The 23104-nt window shown below is 36.3% G+C and overlaps 1 protein-coding gene across 1 annotated transcript in view; it reads left to right on the forward strand.

The window, feature by feature from the left end:
- The window catches only part of ACSS3 (acyl-CoA synthetase short chain family member 3), a 184695-nt gene that overhangs the window by 130725 nt on the left and 30866 nt on the right, over positions 1-23104 (forward strand). The window contains exon 9 of the mRNA XM_077111526.1: positions 8722-8825. Within this exon, the coding sequence (XP_076967641.1) occupies positions 8722-8825 (104 nt within the window). The remainder of the gene's footprint in view (positions 1-8721; positions 8826-23104) is intronic.

Raw genomic sequence — 23104 nt, forward strand, 5'->3', positions numbered from 1 at the left:
GCCATGGTGATTTAGTACCCCATGAACTTTTAGTTCGATTTTAATCAATTTAGAAAAAATTCAAACGCTGACTTCCATTCAAGATATCATAGCAACTTGTACTTTGATTCAGATCTTTTTTTTTTCCCAACTACATAGCAACAAGAGATAATACAGGAGAGAAAATACAGAACATCACAGAGAGGCTCAAATATAAGGTAACATTTCTGTGGAATGTAAATGGAATATAGTAGCAAAGTACGAGCTTGTCTAAAACCAGTGTCTTGGTAGATCTAAAAGCAAATATCTATTATCAGCCTTCCCTTCCTTTGATAATGGAGTCAGAGTTACCTTGGTGCTTAAACATAGTGCTGCACCCCACTCATGAAAGGAAGCTGATAATAATGACAGTCAATTGTTTTCTGGGACTGTGATTTATAGCAACTTTGATCTAGGAGCCTGAATGAGACAGGAAACAGCCCAGCAACTGAACCAAGCTATCCATTAGTCCTAGGACTGAATCTATGATATTCTGAGTACCCCTGTGTATTAAGAATTCCGTTTCACCCTTATGGCCTTGGACCTCGGTACTGCATCACCCATGAGCCTATTGGATGGAGTAGGTGAGCACATGAGAGAGACTAAGAGTGAAAGCAGTAGAGGGCCTCTCTTTTAAAAAAGGACCTGAAAAATACAATTCCAAATACGTTTAAAAATATAATGTGAACAAAATGAATAATTGGAGCATTGGTTCATTCCACTTGAGATTAATTTTTTGATGCAAATAGAACTTGAAAATAACTATGTTTAGGAAGATCAAAACCATAAAATAAGAATTTTCATGTAAAAATTAAAAAAAATTTATGGGTGTGAAAAGAACTGTGAAATAAAAAATTATATTGATGGTCTAAGCTATATTTAGTTCATTAATGCACAAATAGGAGTCTGCAATTGAAAATTAACAGTAGCTTTTGCACAATTTATCTGAGGAATTTTAATGCTAAAATAGATCAATAGTTTCTAGTATATTTCGGGGAAAGGAATCATATATACTGCCTTGACATTTTCCTAAATTACCAATGATCTCACAATTTTTTCTCTTCTTTTATATATAAAAGTAAAGTGATTTTAATTTTGGAAGGGATTTTCTGATTTGCAGAAAAAACATGTATCACTTTTACCATTATAAAATTTGTACTTCTCTATTTTGCTTATTAGTGCCAGCATGGAGACTGATACCATAATAAAACGAATACACCTGAATATAAGAAAAAATAGCATAATAGTAAATACAAAGTTTTAAAATATAAAATGCTGGGATTTGCCACCAAACAAGATCTCAGTGCTAATCCATGAATTATTGCTACAATCAATTAGAGCAATGATAATTTATCTGACTGGGGAAAAAAAAAGAAACCAAAAAATTAAGCTCATTATAACTTGCAAAATTACTGGTAATAGCAATACATTTTTTGTTCCTTAGCCAAACAAGACTTTGTATTGTGCACTAACCTTTTCTAAAACATTTAAATTGAGATATCTTTACACACATACAGTCAGTCCAAATCCTGCCATCAGTGCCTCAGAATATCATCACATAGTTGTGTATTCATCACCATGATCATCTCTAGAACATTTGCATCACTCCAGAAAAAGAAACAAAAAGATAAAAGAAAACCCTCATACACTCCATACCTCTTACCCCTCCCTCTCACATTTTAATTGATAATATTTTATATCGTGTCCTCAATAATAAATATTTTTGAAAAATCTAGATCTCCAATTTCCTATAGAAAAAAAAACAAAACACATGATCATTGGACTATATAGAGTCCTTTGAAGAAATCTGTGGCCTGATGGGATGATGCAAGCGTGAACGCTGATGTTGACGAAACTCCTCCTTTTGATGATTTTTTCTCTATAATGTTGGAAGTATCCCTATCTATCATTTTATAACCTTTAATAAAGATTATCTAAATGCATAATGTCTTCCAACACAGAAGTTTTTCAGGATTCTATTTGAAAAAGATACCATGAAATTTAAGTTCCAAAAGCAAAGTTCATTTTTTTCAGTCATAGAGTTATCAACAATTATGACCTTTTATATTTTTAGTTTTTCTTGTTTTCACATGGCGTTTAAAGTCATAGACTTGTCAGACTGATTTTATACCATTACCATAGCTGTAACACTTTTTATCATGAACTTTAAAATATTGCTCACATCATATCACTAATCTTTATTATAATTGAACATAATCTTAGTAATTTAATGTTTCATTTTGCTACAACAGTTCTGTCATATTGGGTCATATTTGATAATCCAAATTTTAATACCAAACAAGTTATAATGATTACATATTTGATTACCCCAATTTTATTTCAAATTGCAAATATTCAGGTAATTTGTCAAAAAAACTAATGACTTTATTTTTTCATAGTCTAGAGCCCCTGTTAATCCCCATTTTGCTCTCCCGTTCTTAACTTTTCTCTCTCTCCTTCTCACAAAGTTTTAAATATTACCCCAGCAAATATGGGAGAGAGTGCTCACTATAATGTTGAACCTATATTGCTCAAATGGCTTCTAAACAAAAACTTGTAATGTATTCCATTCTGATTGAAATTTGAAGTTATTCTTCTCTGTCATTGCCAGAAAACTTAAGTTTTATCTTTGGTGCTTAATTAATCATCACGGTACTTATCTTGTTAAGGAATGGCTCCCAGATAATTTTGGATATGTACCTGGGAAAACACCACTAGGCAGCTTTTCAAACTTTATTTTCTATAGTGCATGCCATTACCTGAAATCCCAGAAATATTCTTACTTATCAAACCAAACCAACCCCCAAATTTTGCAAAGCCCTTGTCATGACTGTCTATAAAATTTTAAATAATAAATTGTCTCAGCTGCATTTAGTGGCACTTGCACACCCGCATGTGTAGACACAGACCAGGTCAAAGGAAGCCATAGGCATAATGGTTTGAAAAGGAATTGTACCTATAGTATTAAATTAAAATGTGTTCGTCATCAAAACCAGCATAAGAATTCTGCTGCTGCTTCAGAAAATCATTTTCTAGTTCTGCACTGTCCAGTTTGTGGTCCAATCTGTGGCTATTGAGCACTTGGAATGTGGCCAGTCCAAGTTGAGATAATATTTTAAAGAAATATCTCACTGATATTTTTATGTTGAACGTGGTAAATAATAACAAGATGCATTTTGTTTAATAAGATATATTACTAAAATTAATTGAATGCTGCCACAAGGGTAGCTTAGTGGTAGAATTCTTGTCTGACATGTAGGAGACCCAGGATCAGTTCCCAGAGCCTGCCCATGCAAAAAATATATACATAAGTTTTGCACCAAATTATATTTATATAGAAATTGAACCTCTTCTTATGTTTCTTAATTTGACTACTAGAAAATTTTAAAACAATTTATTTCTTGCATAAGTACTTCATGTTATATTTCAGTTGCACAACATTGATCTAGCTAATCTTTGTGGATCCAATTATATCACACTCAGAAAATGTGATCAGATAATTTCACTCCTTGAATATCTTTATATTAGCAGATATAATCCTTTTCTCTGCAAAAGCATGTGAAAAGGTAACAGCACATCAACTGTTTCATACAAATGAAATAAATCTCTTTAGAAGCCCATAGGCATAGATGGTCTCTTCTATAGATGAAAATTACCATGAATAATTTTAGTTGATTTCACTTCTAAAATAGAGATACCATCTGAGTGCTTTATGTATACTCGGAAATTAATAGGTATGCTTTTAAAAATATTTCTATTGATAAACAACATACAAACACAAACATTCTTAAAACACGAATATTCCATACCTGGTGTACAATCTATGGCTCACAGTATCATCACATGGTTGCATATTCATCACCATGATCATTTTTTAGAACATTCACATCACTCCAGAAAAAGAAAAAAGAAAAAACTCATACATACCATACCCCTTACCCCTCCCTCTCATTGACCACTAGTATTTCCATCTACCTAATATATTCCAACCTTTGTTCCCCCTATTATTTGTTTATTTTTTACTCATCTGTCCATACCCTTGATAAAGGGAGCATCAGACTTAAGGTTTTCACAATCACACAGTGACATTATAAATGTTATATCATTATTCAATCATCTTCAAGAAACAAGGCTACTGGAACTCAGCTCTACAGTTCAGGTACTTCCATTTAGCCCCTCAAATACACCATAAACGGAAAAGGGATATCTGTATAATGTGTAAGAATAACCTCCAGGATAACCTCTCTACTTTGTTTGAAATCTCTCAGCCACTGATACTTTATTTTTCTTATTTCTCTCTTCATCTTTTTGGTCAAGTAGGTTTACTCAATCCTTTGGTGCTGGGTCCCAGCTCATTCTGGGATATCTGTCCCACATTGCCAATATAAACCCTGTCCCAGGTGTAAACCCTGGGAGTCATGTCCCTTGTAGTGGGGGAGGGCAGTAGGTTCACTTGCCATATTGGCTTAGAGAGAGAGGCCACATCTAAGCAACAAAAGAGGTTCTCTGGGGGTGACTCTTAGGGCTAATTTTAGGTAGGCTTAGTCTATCCTTTGCAGGATTAAGTTTCATAGGGGTGAACCCCAAGATTGGGGACTTGACTTATTGATTTGGTTGTCCCCACTGCTTGTGAAAGTATCAGAAATTCTCCAAATGCGGAAGTTGAATTTTCCCCCTTTGTCCCCATTCCCCTAAGGGGACTTTGCAAAATACTTCTTTACTCACTGTCCAAATCACTCTGGGATTTATCGGGGCATCACACTAACCTGGCAAACCAACAAAATCTCATACCTTGTTCAAGATTCCCTGTACTTATGGTGTTCACCTAAACTGACCACACAAGTTAGGAAATGCCTAACCAAAATATAAGTTTTGCACCAAATAAACATCTCTCCCTTTAGTCTCACACAGAAGTTGAAGTTTTAAGATATGGATGATACTATCCTTTACCCTGTATTCTGATATGTCTTAGTCCAATCCAGATCAGCATCACCATATCTCTACTTGATGTCTGATCTTTTCTCCACTTTAAAAAGAAACAGTTCTTGTATGGGGTACTGCTGACTTTCATAGCTTCAGAGCTCTGACTGTCAGTCTCAGGTGTCACTTAAATACCCTAAGTTTCTGGGAAAGACCTGGTTATATACAAAGAGCTCAGTATTTCAGAATTTAGAATTAACAATTACACCTCCTGAATATGTGACTGCTGTAAGGATTTACAATCTAGAACCCTTTACGATAGGCCCCAACTTGATAACCCATGCTCTCGAATTTAGTTCACTGTATTTTTATATTTGTGATTAGTCCATATAATTGAGACATGATAATATTTGTCTTTTTGTTCCTGACATTTCATTCAGCATACAGCTCTTAAAGTTCATTCAGCTAGTTGCATGCCTCGCAACTTCATTCCTTCTTGCAGTGGCTCAGTATTGCGCTGTATGTATGCACCACAGTTCTCCTTCCTTTCCTCAGTCATTGTACTCTTAGGCCACCCCCATTCACTGTGGATCAGGATCACTGCCCCCAGAAACACCAGTGTACAAATGTCCATTCGTGTCCCCACACTCAGTTCCTCCAGGTATCTACTGAGCAACGGGGTTTCAGGATTATATGGCATCCCCACCCCAGCCTTGTGTGGAACCACCACACTGCTCTCCAAGGGTCTGCACCTCTCATTTCCCTGCCCACAGTGAATAGGTATATCTTTTTCTCTGCATTTTCTCTAGCATTTGTTTCTCTGACCATTTTTAAATAGTTTTATTCACACATCATACAGTCCAGCCTAAGTGTATATGCCTTTGCCACCATCCTGTGTCTGAAGACATTTCCTTGTCTTCCACAAAGAATCCACGCCCCTTTCCCAATGACCCCACCTGTTGACATTTAGTTTTGGCATAATGCCTTTGTGACAGTGAGTGGAAGCATATTATAGTGTTACTGTTGACTATAGACCCTAACTTACATTGATTGTACTTTTTCCCATATACCATCTATTTTCAACACCCTGCAGTACTGACATTTTGTTGTTCTTCATCAAAAATCTTTTTTAATTTGTACATTTAACCGCCATCATTATACACTCTAGGCATTCCTGAACTCTACCATCTCCGTCTTTGTCCTCTATCCTACCTTCAGATTTCATACGCTCCCTTTTCCCTCAACCATACTCACATTCAGCTTCATTCGGTGTACTTAAAACATTGTACTGCAATCAGGTAGTATTTTGCTATCCATATCTGAATTTTTACAATCAGCTTGTTGCACAATCTGTATTCCTTCAGCAACAGGTATGTTTTCAACAGCTAGTTTTGCAATCAGCATTTTCTGTAGAATGAATTAACTCTCATTTTTTTCCCATGAAAGTTTTACAAGCAAAACATTTTTATTTGTACAGCACTAGTGAAACTGAACTGTTCTTTTTCTTGTCATGATTATATATGTTAGGGAGGGTATCACAGGTAAGTAACATGAGAACTTGATGACTGTATCTATTCAATTGTCCTTCTTATTTGAAGTTTATGCCATCTTTTTCATACCCTGCTATTTTTCCTGATATTTTTCTTCCATTCTGATTATTCCTGCTTTGCTTCCCTTCCATTCTTGCCCAGTCTGGATTCTCTAATGAGTCCTTTCAGCATTGGTTTGTCATCTGTTTTAGTTTGCTAGCTGCCATAATGCAATATACCAGAAACAGAATGGTTTTTAAAAAGGGGAATTTAATCAGATGCTAGTTTATAGTTCCAAGGCTGAGAAAATGTCCCAAAAAATAAGTCTATAAAAATGTCTAATCTAAGGCAGCCAGGAAAAGATACCTTGGTTCAAGAAGGCTGACGAAGTTCACGGTTTCTCTCTCAAGTGAAAAGGCACGTGGCAAACACCATCAGAGTTTCTCTCTCATCTGGAAGGGCACATGGTGAACACGGCATCATCTGCTAGCTTTTTCTCCTGGCTTTCTGTTGCATGAAGCTCCCTGGGAGACATTTTCCTTCTTCGTCTTCGAAGGTTGCTGGCTAGTGGACTCTGCTTCTCGTGGCTACTATCATTCTGCTCTGCTCTCTGAATCCCTTATTCTCCAAAATGTTTCTTCTTTTATAGAGCTCCAGAAATTTATCAAGACCCACCCAAATGGGTGGAGACATGTCACCACCTAATCCATTTTAGCAACCACTCTTGATTAAATCACATCTCCAGGGAGATTATCTAATTATAGATTCAAACATACAGTATTGAATAGGGATTATTCTGCCATTACGAAATGGGATTTTGATTAAAACATGGCTTTTCTAGGGGACATACATCCTTTCAAACCAGCACATCATCCTTTCTCTATACTACCGTCCTGGCCCAACCCTGCTTAGCCTCTTCAGCTACCAAATCCAATGAAGCCTGAGTGACTGCTTTCAATCGTTTACATTTTACATCACATATTTAACATTTTCAAAAATAGCTGCTCTACATCTATCGCCTCAAGTAACTGTTCTTTTCCCAATATTCAAGTTCTTAGATGATAACATGCCACATCTCTTACTTCAAAGAATGAGCCAAACTGTCATACATTCTCCCAACCCCCCACCTTCGTACTTTATCTTTCTGAGAATCTGGAAACTTTTAAGTACCTAAAAATCCCAGGGATTTTGATTGATATCTAGGTCATAAAGATGAATGCTCCTAATGAGCTCATGGTCCATCATGGGGGATATACAAGAAACAAATAATTTTAGAATGAAATACATGTTTATAGCAGAGACAGGAACTGAATGCTATTGGCGCATAGAGATGAGAATCTTTGAACGCCCATAAATCTTCATGTTATGATATGGTAAATTAAGGAAATGGCAAAACACTTTGTATGGCTGGATCACAGAGTTCAGGATGGGTTAGGCCGGATTTTGTTTGTTTGTAACGCGTTGCCTTTGCATACACACACCCCTTTTTTCACAAACAGGTCATAGGAGCACTGAGAATAGGGGAGAAAAAGCTATCATCTCCAAGAACCACTGGTACTGTCAACTAATTCTATTCTCCTATTTTCCATCTTCCGTCTGGTGGCATGCTGCTCCCTGCCAAAGATGCTAAGCCTTTTCTATCTTTTAGTAACCTTGCATCCCTTTTGAGAAGAGCCTTTTGGCCTGAACTGCCATATATCACATTTATTGTCTCTTACCAGCTGTCATTCTTATATATAGCCTTTGAATACGAGAAATATGTGCTTTAAATCATAGTAACCCTTGCAAGAGGAACTCAGGAGAAGAAATAAGTATGTCGTATTATTGGGCATTCTTTTTTTAGCTGATATTTATGAGTCTATATTTTTGTATAGCCTTAAGTAGAATATGGTAATCAACCTCAGAGCTAAAATTAGCAGGGTCATGCCAAGGGAAAGAATTTTCATTTTGATTTTTAAGAGTAATGTGACAGATAGATTACAAAGATTAACTCAGCTGCTATCCTCAAAACTGAGAAGTTGTAGCTGTGAATCCTACTTTTGAAGCACCTCATTCTGATGCATTTGGTTACTCTTTGGGTCAAAATAAATGATGTAGGATGGTGAATCTACACTATGACATGCTGGTAATATGGTTGCTACGCTCTGATATAGCTAAAGTGGTTAGATCCCACAATATTTTAAAAAGCATAGATTAAATAATTTAAATTTATTTTCAAGAAATAACTTGAATTCACTATCTCTCTTATGTTCAGGTTCAAAACATTATTTGTGGCTGGAGAGCGATGTGATGTAGAGACCCTGGAATGGTCCAGAAAGGTCTTCAGAGTACCTGTCCTAGACCACTGGTGGCAAACTGGTAAGCATTTTTCAAGCATGTGCATAACTATTTCAAAGATGATCAAAAATATTAACAAGGATTGGAGGAAATCCTGAAAAAGCTATGATTATCAGGCACGAAATGCAGTGCCAATGCTGTCACACTCCTTGATTGTGGTTTTGGTAGAAGTAAGCAATTCTTTCAGTGTCCTATGGTTAATAGCATCTTCCCAAGTGACATGGAATGCCATCATTCTCTTGGTTTCTACATATAAAGCCCTTCAGATCTCTTCTACGTCTCCTCTTCTTTGTTTCTTTTATTCAGTAAGTCACTAAATCTCAGATTTTCCTTTGAAGTGTCTGTTGGATTCATCCCACCTTCAGTACTCCCACTGTTTTTGAGCTGTGGCAGCCACGTTATCATCTGCCCTAATTTAAGTTATCCTCACCACTCATCTCTGTCCTCGCTGCCTTCCTATCTACCCTGCATACTGCTCCCAGAGTATTTTTTAAGCACTGTTTCTCTCATAGGATTTCCTTTGTTACTTTGGTTCCCTTCTTGTGTTCTATAAATTCAGATCTCCTCTGCCTAGCATTCAAGGCAGAGGAATTTATTTTTCTCCAAAATACTTACCATGTATGTCTCCTTCCCACTAGGGGGCATGGGATTTTGTCTCTTTTATTCAATACCCTGTCAGGAGCACCTGGTGTAATTCCTGGCACAGAAGATTTTTTGATAAATATTTATTGAATATATTGAGGATTTAATTTAGTACCATATGTAATATGTACCAACGCTGGTTTCAGGCTATTTGTCACACACTGAGTTTGATTTCTCCACCTTTGTGCAGACTATATACTGCAAGTTTCATTTCTTATCATTTGACTTCCAAGAAGCTATCTCTGCAAAATCCTATAATGGGCCATCATGTAATGACTCCAAAATTCTACAATGACCTATGATTTTTCTCAAAATATATATAGCACATATGAAGAGATATATGCTGACAACATTTATTCGTCTTTATTTTACATTTGTGTGTATACATACACAAATCTACGTATATGTGTGTATAGATATGCATATACAAACACACATATATATTTGTATTAATATTTAATTACGTTTTAGTGTATAATTACTATCTTAGCTTCTTTTTCTCTTTATATGAAAACCCCTTACCTTCCCCCCCTTTTTTTTGTTCTTCAACATTAAATTAGGCACGCAGTATGTGCTAACTCAATACAAGCTGTGTTTACCTGATGGTTGGCCTGCCACCTCCTTGGCCGCAGTAGATCCATTTAATCTGTCAAAACTTACCTCAGAGAGTGGATCTGGATGGGTAAAGCATTGCAACTTTGAGTTATTAGAGAAGATGATTTTTCAAGAGACAATCTTTTCAAAATGTCCTTTTTTAATAAATAGAAAATCAATGCTTTGAAAACAAAGTTTCTTATTAAGTGAATAGGATATAGGAAGTTTTAAGCAAAACGAAAGCCTTTCTGCTTTTTCTATTGAAGGTTGACTGGGTATGCATTTAAACTGCTTTACTTTGCATTGAGTCTAAGGATTTTTTTTTTTAATTTTGCATTTTGACCTAGTCAAAGTAGCTCAGAGCTACGAAGCCTTGTCGACTCTATAATGTACATCCTTCAGTTGAATTCCACTTAGTTCATTGGAGTAGATTAACACCTTTATATTTGGTTTTTCATTTATTTCTTCTTCTGAGCATCTGGTATGATAGAGTATCTAATTCAGATTTTAAAAATTAATGTTTCCTTGTAAAAATTAAGTCTGACTTTTTAAATGGTTGTAATCTCAAAAATGAAGTAAGTGGCAACGCCAAATTCAGTGTTTGATCTTTTGGAACTTTTTAATTCTTGGAAATCATATTCTTTATATTCTCTTTGGGAAAGTGTTTTCTATCTCCTTTGTAATATGAAATATAAATGAATGACCAAAACTGAAGGTATATTTCTTAAATTAGATGAAAATCAGAGAGAGGGGTTCCATTCTCTCTAGATTGATTTGCAGAGGGAAAAAGTTATCTATCTAAATTCATACTTATAACAATTTAAGAAATTAAAAAAAAAAAAAAACATGTAGGACTGAATGTGAGGGAAGAGCAATGCTATGTGTAGAAATACATGAAAACAACAAAGAATCATTGCCTCTGCAAGGGAGAGTGGTTATAGAGTCTATGTATCCTCTGTTAGTCAGGAAAGTTTTAACTTATTTTCCTGGGCATGAAAAAGAAAATATCTTTGTCACCCTTCAAGATGGTTTTCTTTACCTGGTAATGGAAAGATTGCTTCCTACATAGAGGTTACCTTACAAAATGTGTGAAAAAAAGTTTTTTTTTCCACAAAAAGGTATCTGTACCAAAGCTTGTTGAAGGGTACAAATATACTCAAAAATACTTTTTCTGATAGGTATCTTTGTACATAATAGCCTGTGCACATGAAGGTAGTTAGTGCATTCAGGCTTACAAAAAAGCTCACTGAAGCCTGTGAAACAAGCATATGAGGTCTCTGGTGGATACTGAGTTTCATGCGAATTTGCAATTTTTCTTTAATTTGTTGTTCAGAGGGAATTAATAGCCACATCATGTCAATGTGCTGTCACTTTAATCAGATTTGAATGGCTGCTCATTATAGTGGAAACAGTGGATTTCTGATAATAACATGATGGATTCTTTCCATCCCCACTAACAAATGCAAAATACACTAGGTTATTCTGTCTAATTAAAGTATACATACAGAGAGATACGAAAGTAGGTAGAAAGATAGATGGATGAATGGATATAGAGATAAATAGATAATAATAATCACGATAAGTACGAAAATAGATAGATAGATAGATAGATAGATAGATAGATAGATAGATAGGATAGACAGATAGATTTGTGCTTTATACAGAGACATCCTAGGTGGTGCAAATGCCAGCTACAGCACAGAATTTTGTGAGAATCTTTATTATTTGCATGGAAGAAATCCATTCAGCACTTTCAAAGTCGTATGTTGCATTAAATAAAAAGCAATAGCGAACTTTAGTATTTGAGACCATTCACCTTACTTAAGGTGATATCAAATTAATGTTAAATCCTCAGGGGAAGAAAGGTAAGTACTTCCAGGGATTATTATGAACTCTTAGATAAAGAAAAGTCTGATATTCTTAGCATATCCATGATTTCTTAATGTTTTACATATCAAATACTTGTGCAAGAAGTATGGCAGTAAAAATTGATGATACTTGACGGAAGATTGAGATTTGACCTATTTCAAATTTCAAGTTTTCTATAAGGTGCCTCTTTGTTGTTATTGAACTAGAAATAGATGTTTTGTATAATTATACACTTTTATTAACTTTCCATCAATGTATAATTTATGAACTTGCCGTCTAATGCATTAATATATGTGTTCAAATGGGCTGCTTAGAAACTGTGTTGTATAATTTGGATTTAGTAGGGATATATTAAGTAACTAAATATATGAATAAAAATTGATTACTTCCAATGACTTGAGCTTTAAGAAATCCCTCTGCAGTCAATTTAATTTACATTACTCTGTTCTTTTTTTGTTGCTAATATGCAATCTGTAATAGCGACAATGAATTTCCAGTTACTGGCATCCTCTTTTGGTCCATTAATATCAACACCCTTTGATATCTGATTAAATAATATCAAAGACTCTAAATTGAGAACTGATCTGTGGAAAGGCCAACAGACCAGCACCCCTTTCACACAGGAATTTTAAGAAAGAGTTGTCACTGTTCAGAACCAGTGAAGCACTAATCCCTCGTTTGGAATTGTGAAAGTGTAAGCCTTTAAGGAAATTGGTTTAAATTGGTCTAAGTTTAGAGAGGAGGATTGTATCTATTTGATTCATAAATATGGAGAAAAGTCAGGTTGTTCTTCACACCAATGCGGCATTTTCATATCTATTTCATATATAACTTATCCATAAGATGCTTAAAAACATCTAGAATATTGAGTGAATTTTTCATTTTCCTCTTTACATGGAGATAGATAAGTTTAAAAAGGGAAAATTGAGAGAAAACTGTTTCATTAAATATGATTATTCATGTACAAGAAATGAACAGAATTTTGTTATCCTCAATTGTGCAATCCCCAGATAAAACACTGTATTATCCATCATCTTTAGTATTAGGAGGAAATTTTCCAGAAATGAGTGAGGAAGCACAGTTTTAAAAGAAAAGAATCATTAGTGCAGTGCATGTTGTACTTTGCTGGAATTTTTTTTTTTCTCTGATTTAAGAGGACTCTAACGGATTTTTTCCCCTTAAGAGTAAATGACCTAGAACCAAAAAAGATTCTTAATTTTAGAGACTCACTATTAAAACCCCAAATTTGATAGGCCTTATTCCTTTTCATGGATTTTTCCCTCCTTCCATTCTTCCCTTTTCCTTCTCTCCTTTCCTCTACCCTTCATTTTTTTCCTTTTTTCTTCTATCTTTCCCTTTCTATTTGCTGGAAGATATGGCACTGGGTTAGAAATTATTGTAACAAAAAGAGTTTGTTGATTGCATTTTTTACATTATTTAATTGTAGATGGAAGCATTTTGTCCTTCCACTCACTGCCAGTCAGTTAATAAAAGACAGTGGCTGTGAAATTAGAATAGTGCCCAATAATTCTGCCCATATAACCCGTTTTTCCCATTGACATTCATGCACAGTTCTCTTACTTTCTTATATTTTCCCAAGTGCCCTCCATTTTACTGAACAGCTGTGGCTTTCTCTTCTGGGTGAGACAGATTACTCCAGTTCCATGATTACTTTTAAAAGAGACAATTTGGTGAGGAATTTAAACAGCTGAATTCATGATTCTTTCCACCTTTTTGCCGGACATTGTCTGTGTGATTCCCATAAGAAGATATAGAATCTATATTGTATTTCAAGTGTCCTTATGCCCAGACAATAATGAAATAACTGAGATGAAATAATGGCCACAAACTTGAGCTGTACTACGTGATTTTTTCTTTTTTCTTTTTTTTTTTTCACCACATTAAAGAGGGGATTAATTTTTTTTTAACAGAAAAAAAACCTGAAGGAGGGATTTCAGTGATGGTGTAGTTTGCTAGCTGCTGGAATGTGATATACCGAAATGAAACAGCTTTTAAAAGGGAGAATTTATTAAGTTGCAATTTTACAGTTCTAAGGCTGAGAAAATGTCCCAATTAAGGCAAATCTATAAAAATGTCCAAATTAAGGCACCAACAAGAGGTTACCTTCACTCAAGAAAGGCTGATGAAGTTCCGGGTTTCTCTCTCAACTACAAAGGCACATGGCGAGCATGGCGATACCTGCTACCTTTCTCTCCAGGCTTCTTGTTTCATGAAGCTCCCCCAGGGTTGTTCATCTCCCAAGCTCTCGGGCTGCATGGGCTGTCTTGTCTCTCGTGGATCTCATGCTCTCTCATGGCTCTCTTGCTTTTTCCAAAATGCTGCTTCTTTTAAAGGATTCCAGTAAACTAATCAAGACCCACCCAGAATGGGTGGAGTCAAAACTCCATCTAATCAAAAGTTAACACCCACAATTGGGCAAGTCACATTTCTGTGGAGATAATCTGATCAACTTTCCAACCTGTAAAGCTGAACAGGGAAAGAAACTGCTGCCTCCACAAAATGGATTAGGATTAAGACATGGCTTTTCTAGGGTACATAATCCTTTCAAACCAGCACAGATGACAAAATGGTTCTCACCTGATAGACTGAGACCTTGGTGACCATTGAAGGGATTGAACTTTCTTTATTTGCTTTGCACTGCCTTTGCTGAGTTCTTAGATCTTGAAATAATTGCAGCATTTCTCTCCCTGTCTGAACTGCTGAAGTTTTCATTGCAATTGTTTGCTCTGAAGTAACTATTTACTATATAAAGCCTAATCCTCCTCCTTTGACGAGGAGACTGATAATTTTGGATTTTATTAAAGTGGAACCCAATGCTCCAATAAACTTCAGTCATGCCAGTTCTTAAATCAAAATAATTGATCCTAAGGGTACACACATCCTAATACCATATAATTAAAATGCTTCAAGATCACTGGACACAAATAATCCTTATTTTTTTCACAGTTTGGTAGGATGTGCATACTAAGAATGGCCACCTGGGAGAAGAGTTTTAACTGCAAGAGGTCATTAGATTGACCAAATTCATTCCTTATCCTTAGTTATATCAGGAGATCTATTAGACCACTCTTTTTTAAGACAGCAATAAAGTTTGCTTACGAGAACCAAAACTATAAAATAGAATAATCAATTACAGTTTCAGAACAGTTTTATTCTAAGCAGCAGTCTACATGGGAAATGGTACTGGAATAACCACAATACTGTCTCAGTATTTGTGAAATGCTTGGTGATGATCTGATGCTTTTATGGGAAGATGACATCCAAGCCACTTTTTTCCTGAGAAATCATCTTCTTCCTTTCTTACTTTTGATTCTCAGACATTCTAGTTTCATGTGTCAGTGTTGATATACTTATCGCAGCAAGAAGTTAGTGTGTCAGTCTGTAGTTCCAAGTTTAATCTATAGTAGGGAATAGACTTCATCCCTGGAATTCAAGAGTAGAAGCTTCATGATTCTTGTTATTTCTGCCTTTTTTTTTTTTTTTTAACATTTTACAATTGTGTGCTAGATGTGTGACGTTCTTCCAACTTAAACATATTTAGCTTGTGCCCAATGCAAAATCTTTGTGTATTTTACTGCAAAATGCCTTTTTAGGACTAATGCCTAATTGGATCTCTATGAATGGCATGGCAGTGAGAAAAGTATCTTCTAAGTGATTTTACCTTGAGGACTTTACCTTTAATTATTTAAAAACTTTTCTATGGTTTGGGTACTACTAGCAAATGTTTCTCTGGCTGTAACTCTTGAGGTAAAATATTTCCATACATGATCAAATCCTACGTTTTGCTTTTTAACTTTTTCTCGTTCCTTACTGTGCTTTACTTGACAATATCTGAGTTCATCGCATGTGGGGTATGGTGGTAGGGTTTCATTAAAATATAGACCTGTATTTCCAAAGAAAGTGGTTGAACCAGATTCTTGCAGTGTACAATATGAACTCAAAGAATTGGGTTGCCTAGGCTGGTATTACCATCATCCCATGAAGTAGGATTTCCAGTACGTACTCAGTGCTGCTTTCAAACAGTAGAATGGAAAGGACCATTCATTAATATGAATGAATCATTACTTCCTATGCACTTTCGTTTTTCTGGATTTAATGGTCGAAGCTAAATTAATCTGTTTTTTCATTCAGAGAAAATATATTTTAGCTGTTTTAGCATGAGAAGTTATATATATTGAAAAAAACAGTTATATACAAACAGTATCATCTCAGCCATGTGCAGCCAACAATGCTGTGACAGTTCACATCTGGTGAGAGAGGAAAAAAGCCGATGTCATCTTTGTTGCCTGGCAACTGTATTTTTTTCTCTTTAAGAGCTGTCTTCATTAGTTTAAAGGAGGTAGTTTTTAATGATAATTTGAGAAGCAGAATTTTAGAGGTAAGCTTCATGAATTTGATTTGTGGGTGGAACAATGTTTTGTCAAATATAAGACAGGCTGGGTGAGGGTTTCTCTTTCAAAAGTGAGTAACTGTTTGCAAATTGTTTATTCACCTGAAAATGAATTCCTCAAGCCAAATAGCAGTCATCAAATCAAACTTTCTCTTATCTTTATAACAGTATGATGTCAAAAAACATAGAGGGTTTTTTTTCAATATAATTACTATACATGAAGTAGTCATGAAATGTGTAATTACTTTTTAGTCTGTATTCATGATCATTGTTTTAGTGATGACAATGCCTTGACTAGAGTTTTAAGCTTAGAAATAAATTAGGAATATAAAGTTGGTTTGGACTTTGAAATATTATCTATTCTAATTCTCCTGCCCTTGGTAAAGATCACATTTAGTCTACACTCTAAAGTTGAGAAACATCATGTTTCTTATAGATCATTGCAAGAGAAAAAAAAGTTTCTAAAACTTCCCTCGACAAGCCCTTACTGTATGGAAATTTTATTCTTCCTGTTTCATGTAAACCCCTCACATGTGGGCCCCTTGATTCCACAAATAATTTCCAGTTGTTGTTTTGATATCAGTTCTAATTTGGAGAACTCAGAGTAACTATTCTCCTTCTAAAAGCAATGTGGGTAGTGAAATGTTGAGCTGAATCCAACAGGCCAGTATTTAAATCTTGTCTCAGCCATTCTCTGTAGCTATGGGCAAGATCTTTTGTTCGTGTTTCCTCATGTATAAAAAGGGGGATAATAATATTTATAATATACATATATAATAATTTATAGAAAGCTTGAAAATAGTAAAATATGTGCAAACAGCCCAGCATGGTTCTTGGCCTATAGTAAGCACACAATAAATAGTTTTTTCCCTTTTCTTTTCTATAAATAATCCATTATGTACTTAAAGGTCATCTCTTAGAATCCTGGACTCAGAATAATCCAGACTCAAGATAATTGAAAACATAAGAACTCAATTTATACGTAAGAAAATGCGGTCATAAATGGGTGAATTTCCTAGAGTCAACTAACTAATTAAGATTAGAACCAGGACTCTCGTTGTTCCGTGCTTTCAAGTCCTCTCATCATAGGTTAATCTCATGCCTTCATTAATTCAGCATTTCTTATCTCATTTGACTGTGGGTTTTTAATGGGTTTTTCCATATGTGGCGTCCACTGTTTGAGACACAGTGCTGGTATGGGAGTAGAATAAAACCAGTGTCTAACAGCTCCAATTAATGGTCTGCTTTCAGTACAAAACATTAGGTTGCTTTGAATTAAGTATTTTAAATTGTAGTCATACCGTCTCAGGAACACAAAGATGAAATTGATTTTCTTTCACCGGTGTACATCTCACTGTTTGTGCTTCCTTTCTTTTACCACCGTTCAGGTTATTTATGGCTCCCTGTATGGATTCAGAGGTGGCAAGGAGAATGGTTTCTTTACAAATTGTCTCTGCCCATCATGATGCTGTGATTAATACAATCCAGCAGTTACTAGGCTGCTGAATTGATTTATTTCCAGGACTTCAGCTCTCAGCACAGGCCATTGACTTCCAAATCCATATTGCTTTGATGTGGTGTTTCTAGAGCCACATTGGGGGCAGAGCTGCAGATGGCCAGATGCTGCGGGAACGCTCGTTTAGAGAGCTGGACTTGTGCAATTACCGTGCTCTTCCCTGTATCCCCCTCCCCACTTTCCATCTTTCCCACCCACTCTTCTTCCTGTGTTACCTTTAATTCCTAAGCCAGAACCGTGGAGCTGATCCTGGACTTCACCCATCTGCTCTTTCCTCACATCCAAACGATCACCTTTTGATTCTGAGTACAATGCAAATTTGGTCTCATCTTCCACATCTTAGCCCACAAGTGAAATGTGAGAATATTTTCATGGAATTACATGCACAATTCTGTTTTAGAACTGCATAGTCTTTCTAAAAAAAATTGTATTATTTTAGTGGCAGGTGTCCCAGGCATATATTATAATTGTCTGCATCAATCCAGTATCTAGTGGATTTATTGCTCTGGACAAGGGTTCTCAGTTTAGCACTCCATTTTGCAACTGAAGAAATTTTAAAAAAATGAAATTCTGAACAAATCACCTCTGCTAATATTCCATGTGTCCCCCTGTGTTCCTGAAATAAAATATAAATTCCTTCTTGTGGCATGGAATGCGCTTCATGATCTGCTTTTGGTCACTTCTCTCACTGTCTCTTAATCATCTCCTTGTCCCCTCACCACTCCCAAGCTTTGTCTGCTGAGTAATTGCAGTTCCTTGATGTTCTAATTTCTGAACCTTTGCACATGCTGCTATTTCTATTTGGCATGTTTTTCGCTCAGGTTTTCTCTTTCCTGAATCCTCTATTTCTCCTGTTCTCTGGTTCATTTGTGATTGCATTTTGTGATTTTGTTATTCAGTTTTTAAGATCCCTGATCTTAATAAACAGGAACTAGAGCTTAAAACTATATGTAAGGGCGTATTTGCTAGTCAGCCAACATTTCCACAGCACAAAATGTCAGGAACTGGACTGTATTTGGTGCTGTCATTTCAAATGATTCTCAGACACAAAGGAAGAAGAATGTGATTTCACTTGCAGGCTAGGAGAATATTTTCATGCACAATTCTTTTGAAAACTGCATATTCTTTTTTAAAAACAGTTTTGTATTTTTTTTTTTACATGGGCAGGCACCGGGAATCAAACCCAGGTCCTCGAGCATGGCAGGCAAGCACTCTTACCTGCTGAGCCACCATGGCCTGCCCTGTATTATTTTTAATAAAGTTTTTCATTACAATACATACTAGGTGTCCCAGGTATCTATTGTAATGAAAACAAAACAAAACAAAACAAAACAAAAAATTCTCTCAAACCTAATGGCTTATACCAACATTATTTCATGAGTTTGCGGACCAGGTATGTGGGTAGAGGTCAGCTGGGGATTATTGTGCTCCCTGGACTGTTGACTGAGATGAGACAACTGACAATAGTCAGACGTGAAGGGACCAACATGACTTTTCTCTTGTGCCTAGGGAGAGCTGGAAGGTTGAACTCAGCTAGGATTGTCTAGAATACCTGCATTTGACCTTTCTAGCAGATTCAGGGGAGTGAGCCATTTTAAAGGTGGCTTAGGGCTTCCTGAGAGAGTGTTCCAAGATTCTTAAGGCCTGAACCTGGAACCTACCCAACATCGCTTCCACTGTTTTCTAGTAGTGAAAGAATTGGGAAGGCTGTCAGAATTCAAGGAGAGAGAGGTAAATTCCACCTGTTGCTGAAAAGAGTGTAAAAGAAATTGCGGTCATCTTTAATCCACTATACTGGGTAAAACTCAAAGTTGTGGATGTAGTTTTAGTTGTCATTGTTTGTTTGTGGATGTAGTCCTTTGACTCTTCATCAGAACTTTGCCTGTGTTTTACCATTCGGAAGTAACTTCTTAAATAAATTTTAATGTATATCTTGTCAAGATCTATATTGTTACTCAGTGCATGTATCATTTACCATTTAAAAAAGAATCATATTGTGCGTTCTGTTTTGTAACCCGTTTTCTGAACTATTTTGTGACCATTATTTTCTACTATTACACATTATTCTATGGTTCTGATGGCCTTGTATCATTCCTTAACATGGCGTAATCTGTCTTTATAGACAGGCTTTTCACTTCTGATCAGGGGAACACCACGTTTTCATTAAATATTTATGAACGATCTTTTTGTTAAATATTTATGGATGTTTACAAATATTTCCTTAGTGTAATACCTACAAGTGGAATAACTGGTTTAAAAGGTGTGTGCATTTTTAAGGATTTTAAAATAAGAATTGCCAAATTGCCTTTCAGAAACGTACTGATAACATACCCTGTAGCAAAGGTGATCGTGGGGAGGGTGTATGGGCCATCTCTCTTCCACCCACCACCTAGTGGGTCTTAGTTTTTCTCCCAGTCTGCTGAATTCTTACATGAATTGGTTCCTGATGGTCAGGAAGCCAAAAGGACGTCTTACCATCACTCCAACTATATAACGTGCCTACTGTCTCTCCATGTACTTCCTCACATGTGTCTCTTGAAGCCTGAAGGAAAAAAAAGCTGAACATAGAACCTGAACGATGTGCTAAGATTTAAGTATATTATATTTGCATTTTTATTGTTATTTCTTTACTCAGAAGCCCCATTAGCTTGCAACATTTCTCAGACTAAAAGCTTATGGTCTTTAGATGACTTTTAAGTAGTTTTACACAATCTGTCCCCTGATTAATTCTCTGACCCGATTTCCTATTAATATTTCCTCATTCATTCTGCTCCAATCACACTAACTGTCTTATTCCTCAAATCCTTTGGAATAAGCCTCTCTCAGAACCTTTGCACTTGAGGTTCCCTCTACCTTTCAGAGAGGGCTCTCCTGGCCACACAATATAAAATTGCAACCCATCTCAGCATGTCTCACCCCTGTCTATGCTTTATATTTTCCTTAGCTCTTATAACTTGTTAACAAGCCAGATGTTATACTTTTGTACTTGACTGTCTGTCTCCCCGACTAGAATTTCAGCCCCACGAGAGGTAGAATTTGGGTCACTTTTGTTCATTGCTGTATCCTCAGTTGCAATATTGCAATAATAGGACCTAGTACCTAAGAGCTGCTTAATAAATACTTTCTGATAAGTGATTTGTACGACCACTTCTTCATGTGCATGCATGAGTGGGTAACTCGACTCATTCCCTTCAGAATATACTTTCTTCACCCATGTTGACAGTCTGGGCAATTTCTATTCTTCCCCTCGCATCCTCCTTTCTTTACAAAAAACTCAGAAGCAGTAAAATTATCTAGTCCACTCTTCCTTCTGTAAGAGAACTATGTGAACTAGAACAAATTTTTTAACTTTTCTAGGCCTTGGTGTTTTTCATCTGTAAAAAGAATATCCCCTTTTCACCATAATGGAGAGCGTTTGGATTAAATGCAATAATTAAAACAAAAAGCACTTTAGAGTGCATAGCATAATTCTTATTTAAACAAATTGTAATTAGTTCTCTTCACCTTTTCTTTCTTCAACATCCATCCAAAAGGTTTAAGGAAAATTCTTTTAGGCAACACCCAAAACATGCAATGAAGTGGAGGGAAGCAATAAAAATACTGTGTAGTTTGTCCTAAAAAGAAAGTGAAATGCCTCTGTCGGGTTCCAATGCAGTGCGAATGGAAACATGCCAAATAACGTGTTCTTCAGACTCTTCAGTTCCCTCTCACCTTCCTCCAGGTTGTCCCTTTATGTGAAGGAATTATGCAGGTGAACTGCTTAACACTCGGAGTTTCTAAGGTTAGTTAACTTTGTGAGGCTCCTCCAAAGAAAGTGTACAGTTCCCTTCTTCAAAGAGAACATTCTGGGTTTAATTAATGTGGCTATTTTGCAGTCACAAAATGACATCTGGCTTTCCTGTCTCCCTCGATAACTGCTAACCAGTTAATTATTGCTTGGGTGGTGTGAAGCAGGTGCTCTTAGACTGTCTTTGGAATGGGTCTTTGAGGGTCCCTAGGATTTCGATTCAGGACTGCAGCTCACCTGGGAATTCCCTTAACCATCAGCCCATTCAGCACATGGGCAGCTCAAGAGCCTGGGTGTTACACAGTCTTGCGGGAGAGAAAGATGGATAGATGCCAGTCCCAGTGTGCTCTGGAGATACTTAGAGAAAAAAACAAAGTTTTCATAACAAACTATTATGGTCTTTCTCTAACCACTTTTCTCCTAACTTGGGTTCCTGATTATGCTTCGAGTCCTAGAATCTGCCATTTTGTCTGGTTGTAGCCTCTGTGTGTCACTAGCAGCAGTTCTTTTACTTGTTGCCTTTATGAGCATTAAAATAGGGTCAGCAGGATACTTTACTCACCAGTGTTCAAAGTTTGCACTTATATTATCTACTTTAAGGAGGGACTGCAAAAGGGTAATCCTTTTCAGTGTCCTTAAAACCCAGAGTCAAATTAATCATATAAAGAATATGCTTGTCATAATTTTATTATGATCATAAACTATAACAAAACAACTGAAGGTTAAGAGAGTAGAAATATGTAGTCACCTTAGGAAGGTGCTTGGGAATCTCAGGAAATATACATAATATCATATTACTTAGGCAGTAAATATTAACAGTCCTTCATCAATCTTGTCTTGGGTCTTTATTTAAAGTAGATCTTATTTTCACTTTCTTTTCTGACACTCCTCTTCTCCCAAGAATCCACACTGAGATGGGATGAAATAGGGCACAGTATTGTTGTTATTTTTTAGGAGGCAGGTGGGCACTGGTAGGTACTAGAGCCATCTGTTGACAAGTTGCTGAGACCTGATGATGTTAAGAAATGTAGAGTGTTTGAACTTCAGGTAATTGAGGTACCCCTTTTGATAAACTATACTTGACAGAATATACTTTCAAAATAACAGATTTATTTTTGAAGCTGTTTCCCAACGGGCTGGGAGTGGGTAGGGCAGTAACATCCCATTGGATTTTTCTCCTTTCCTAATGTGTACCACTAATTCCGTGCCTGTTGTCACCTCATTCCTTCTGTGAACCTTCCTCCAGGCACACCACTTTACCAGTTTGCACCCTGACTTCATCATTCCTCTTGTCTTTTGCATTAGTTTTGTAGGAAAGCTGAGGTGAGTACCCAGAAATTTTTAAGGCAGGGAAAAGGGAAGGTGCTGCTAACCCTTTAAACCACGTGGGATTTCTCCCATGCTTTGTGCGGTAGCTGTGTGTGTGTGTGCATGCACACTGGTAGTGAGGGGGAGAATGCAAAATGTCCCATGGCTTATGG

The sequence above is a fragment of the Tamandua tetradactyla genome, chromosome 7 (genome assembly GCF_023851605.1).
Source record: "Tamandua tetradactyla isolate mTamTet1 chromosome 7, mTamTet1.pri, whole genome shotgun sequence".
In the NCBI taxonomy this organism is placed as follows: domain Eukaryota; kingdom Metazoa; phylum Chordata; class Mammalia; order Pilosa; family Myrmecophagidae; genus Tamandua; species Tamandua tetradactyla.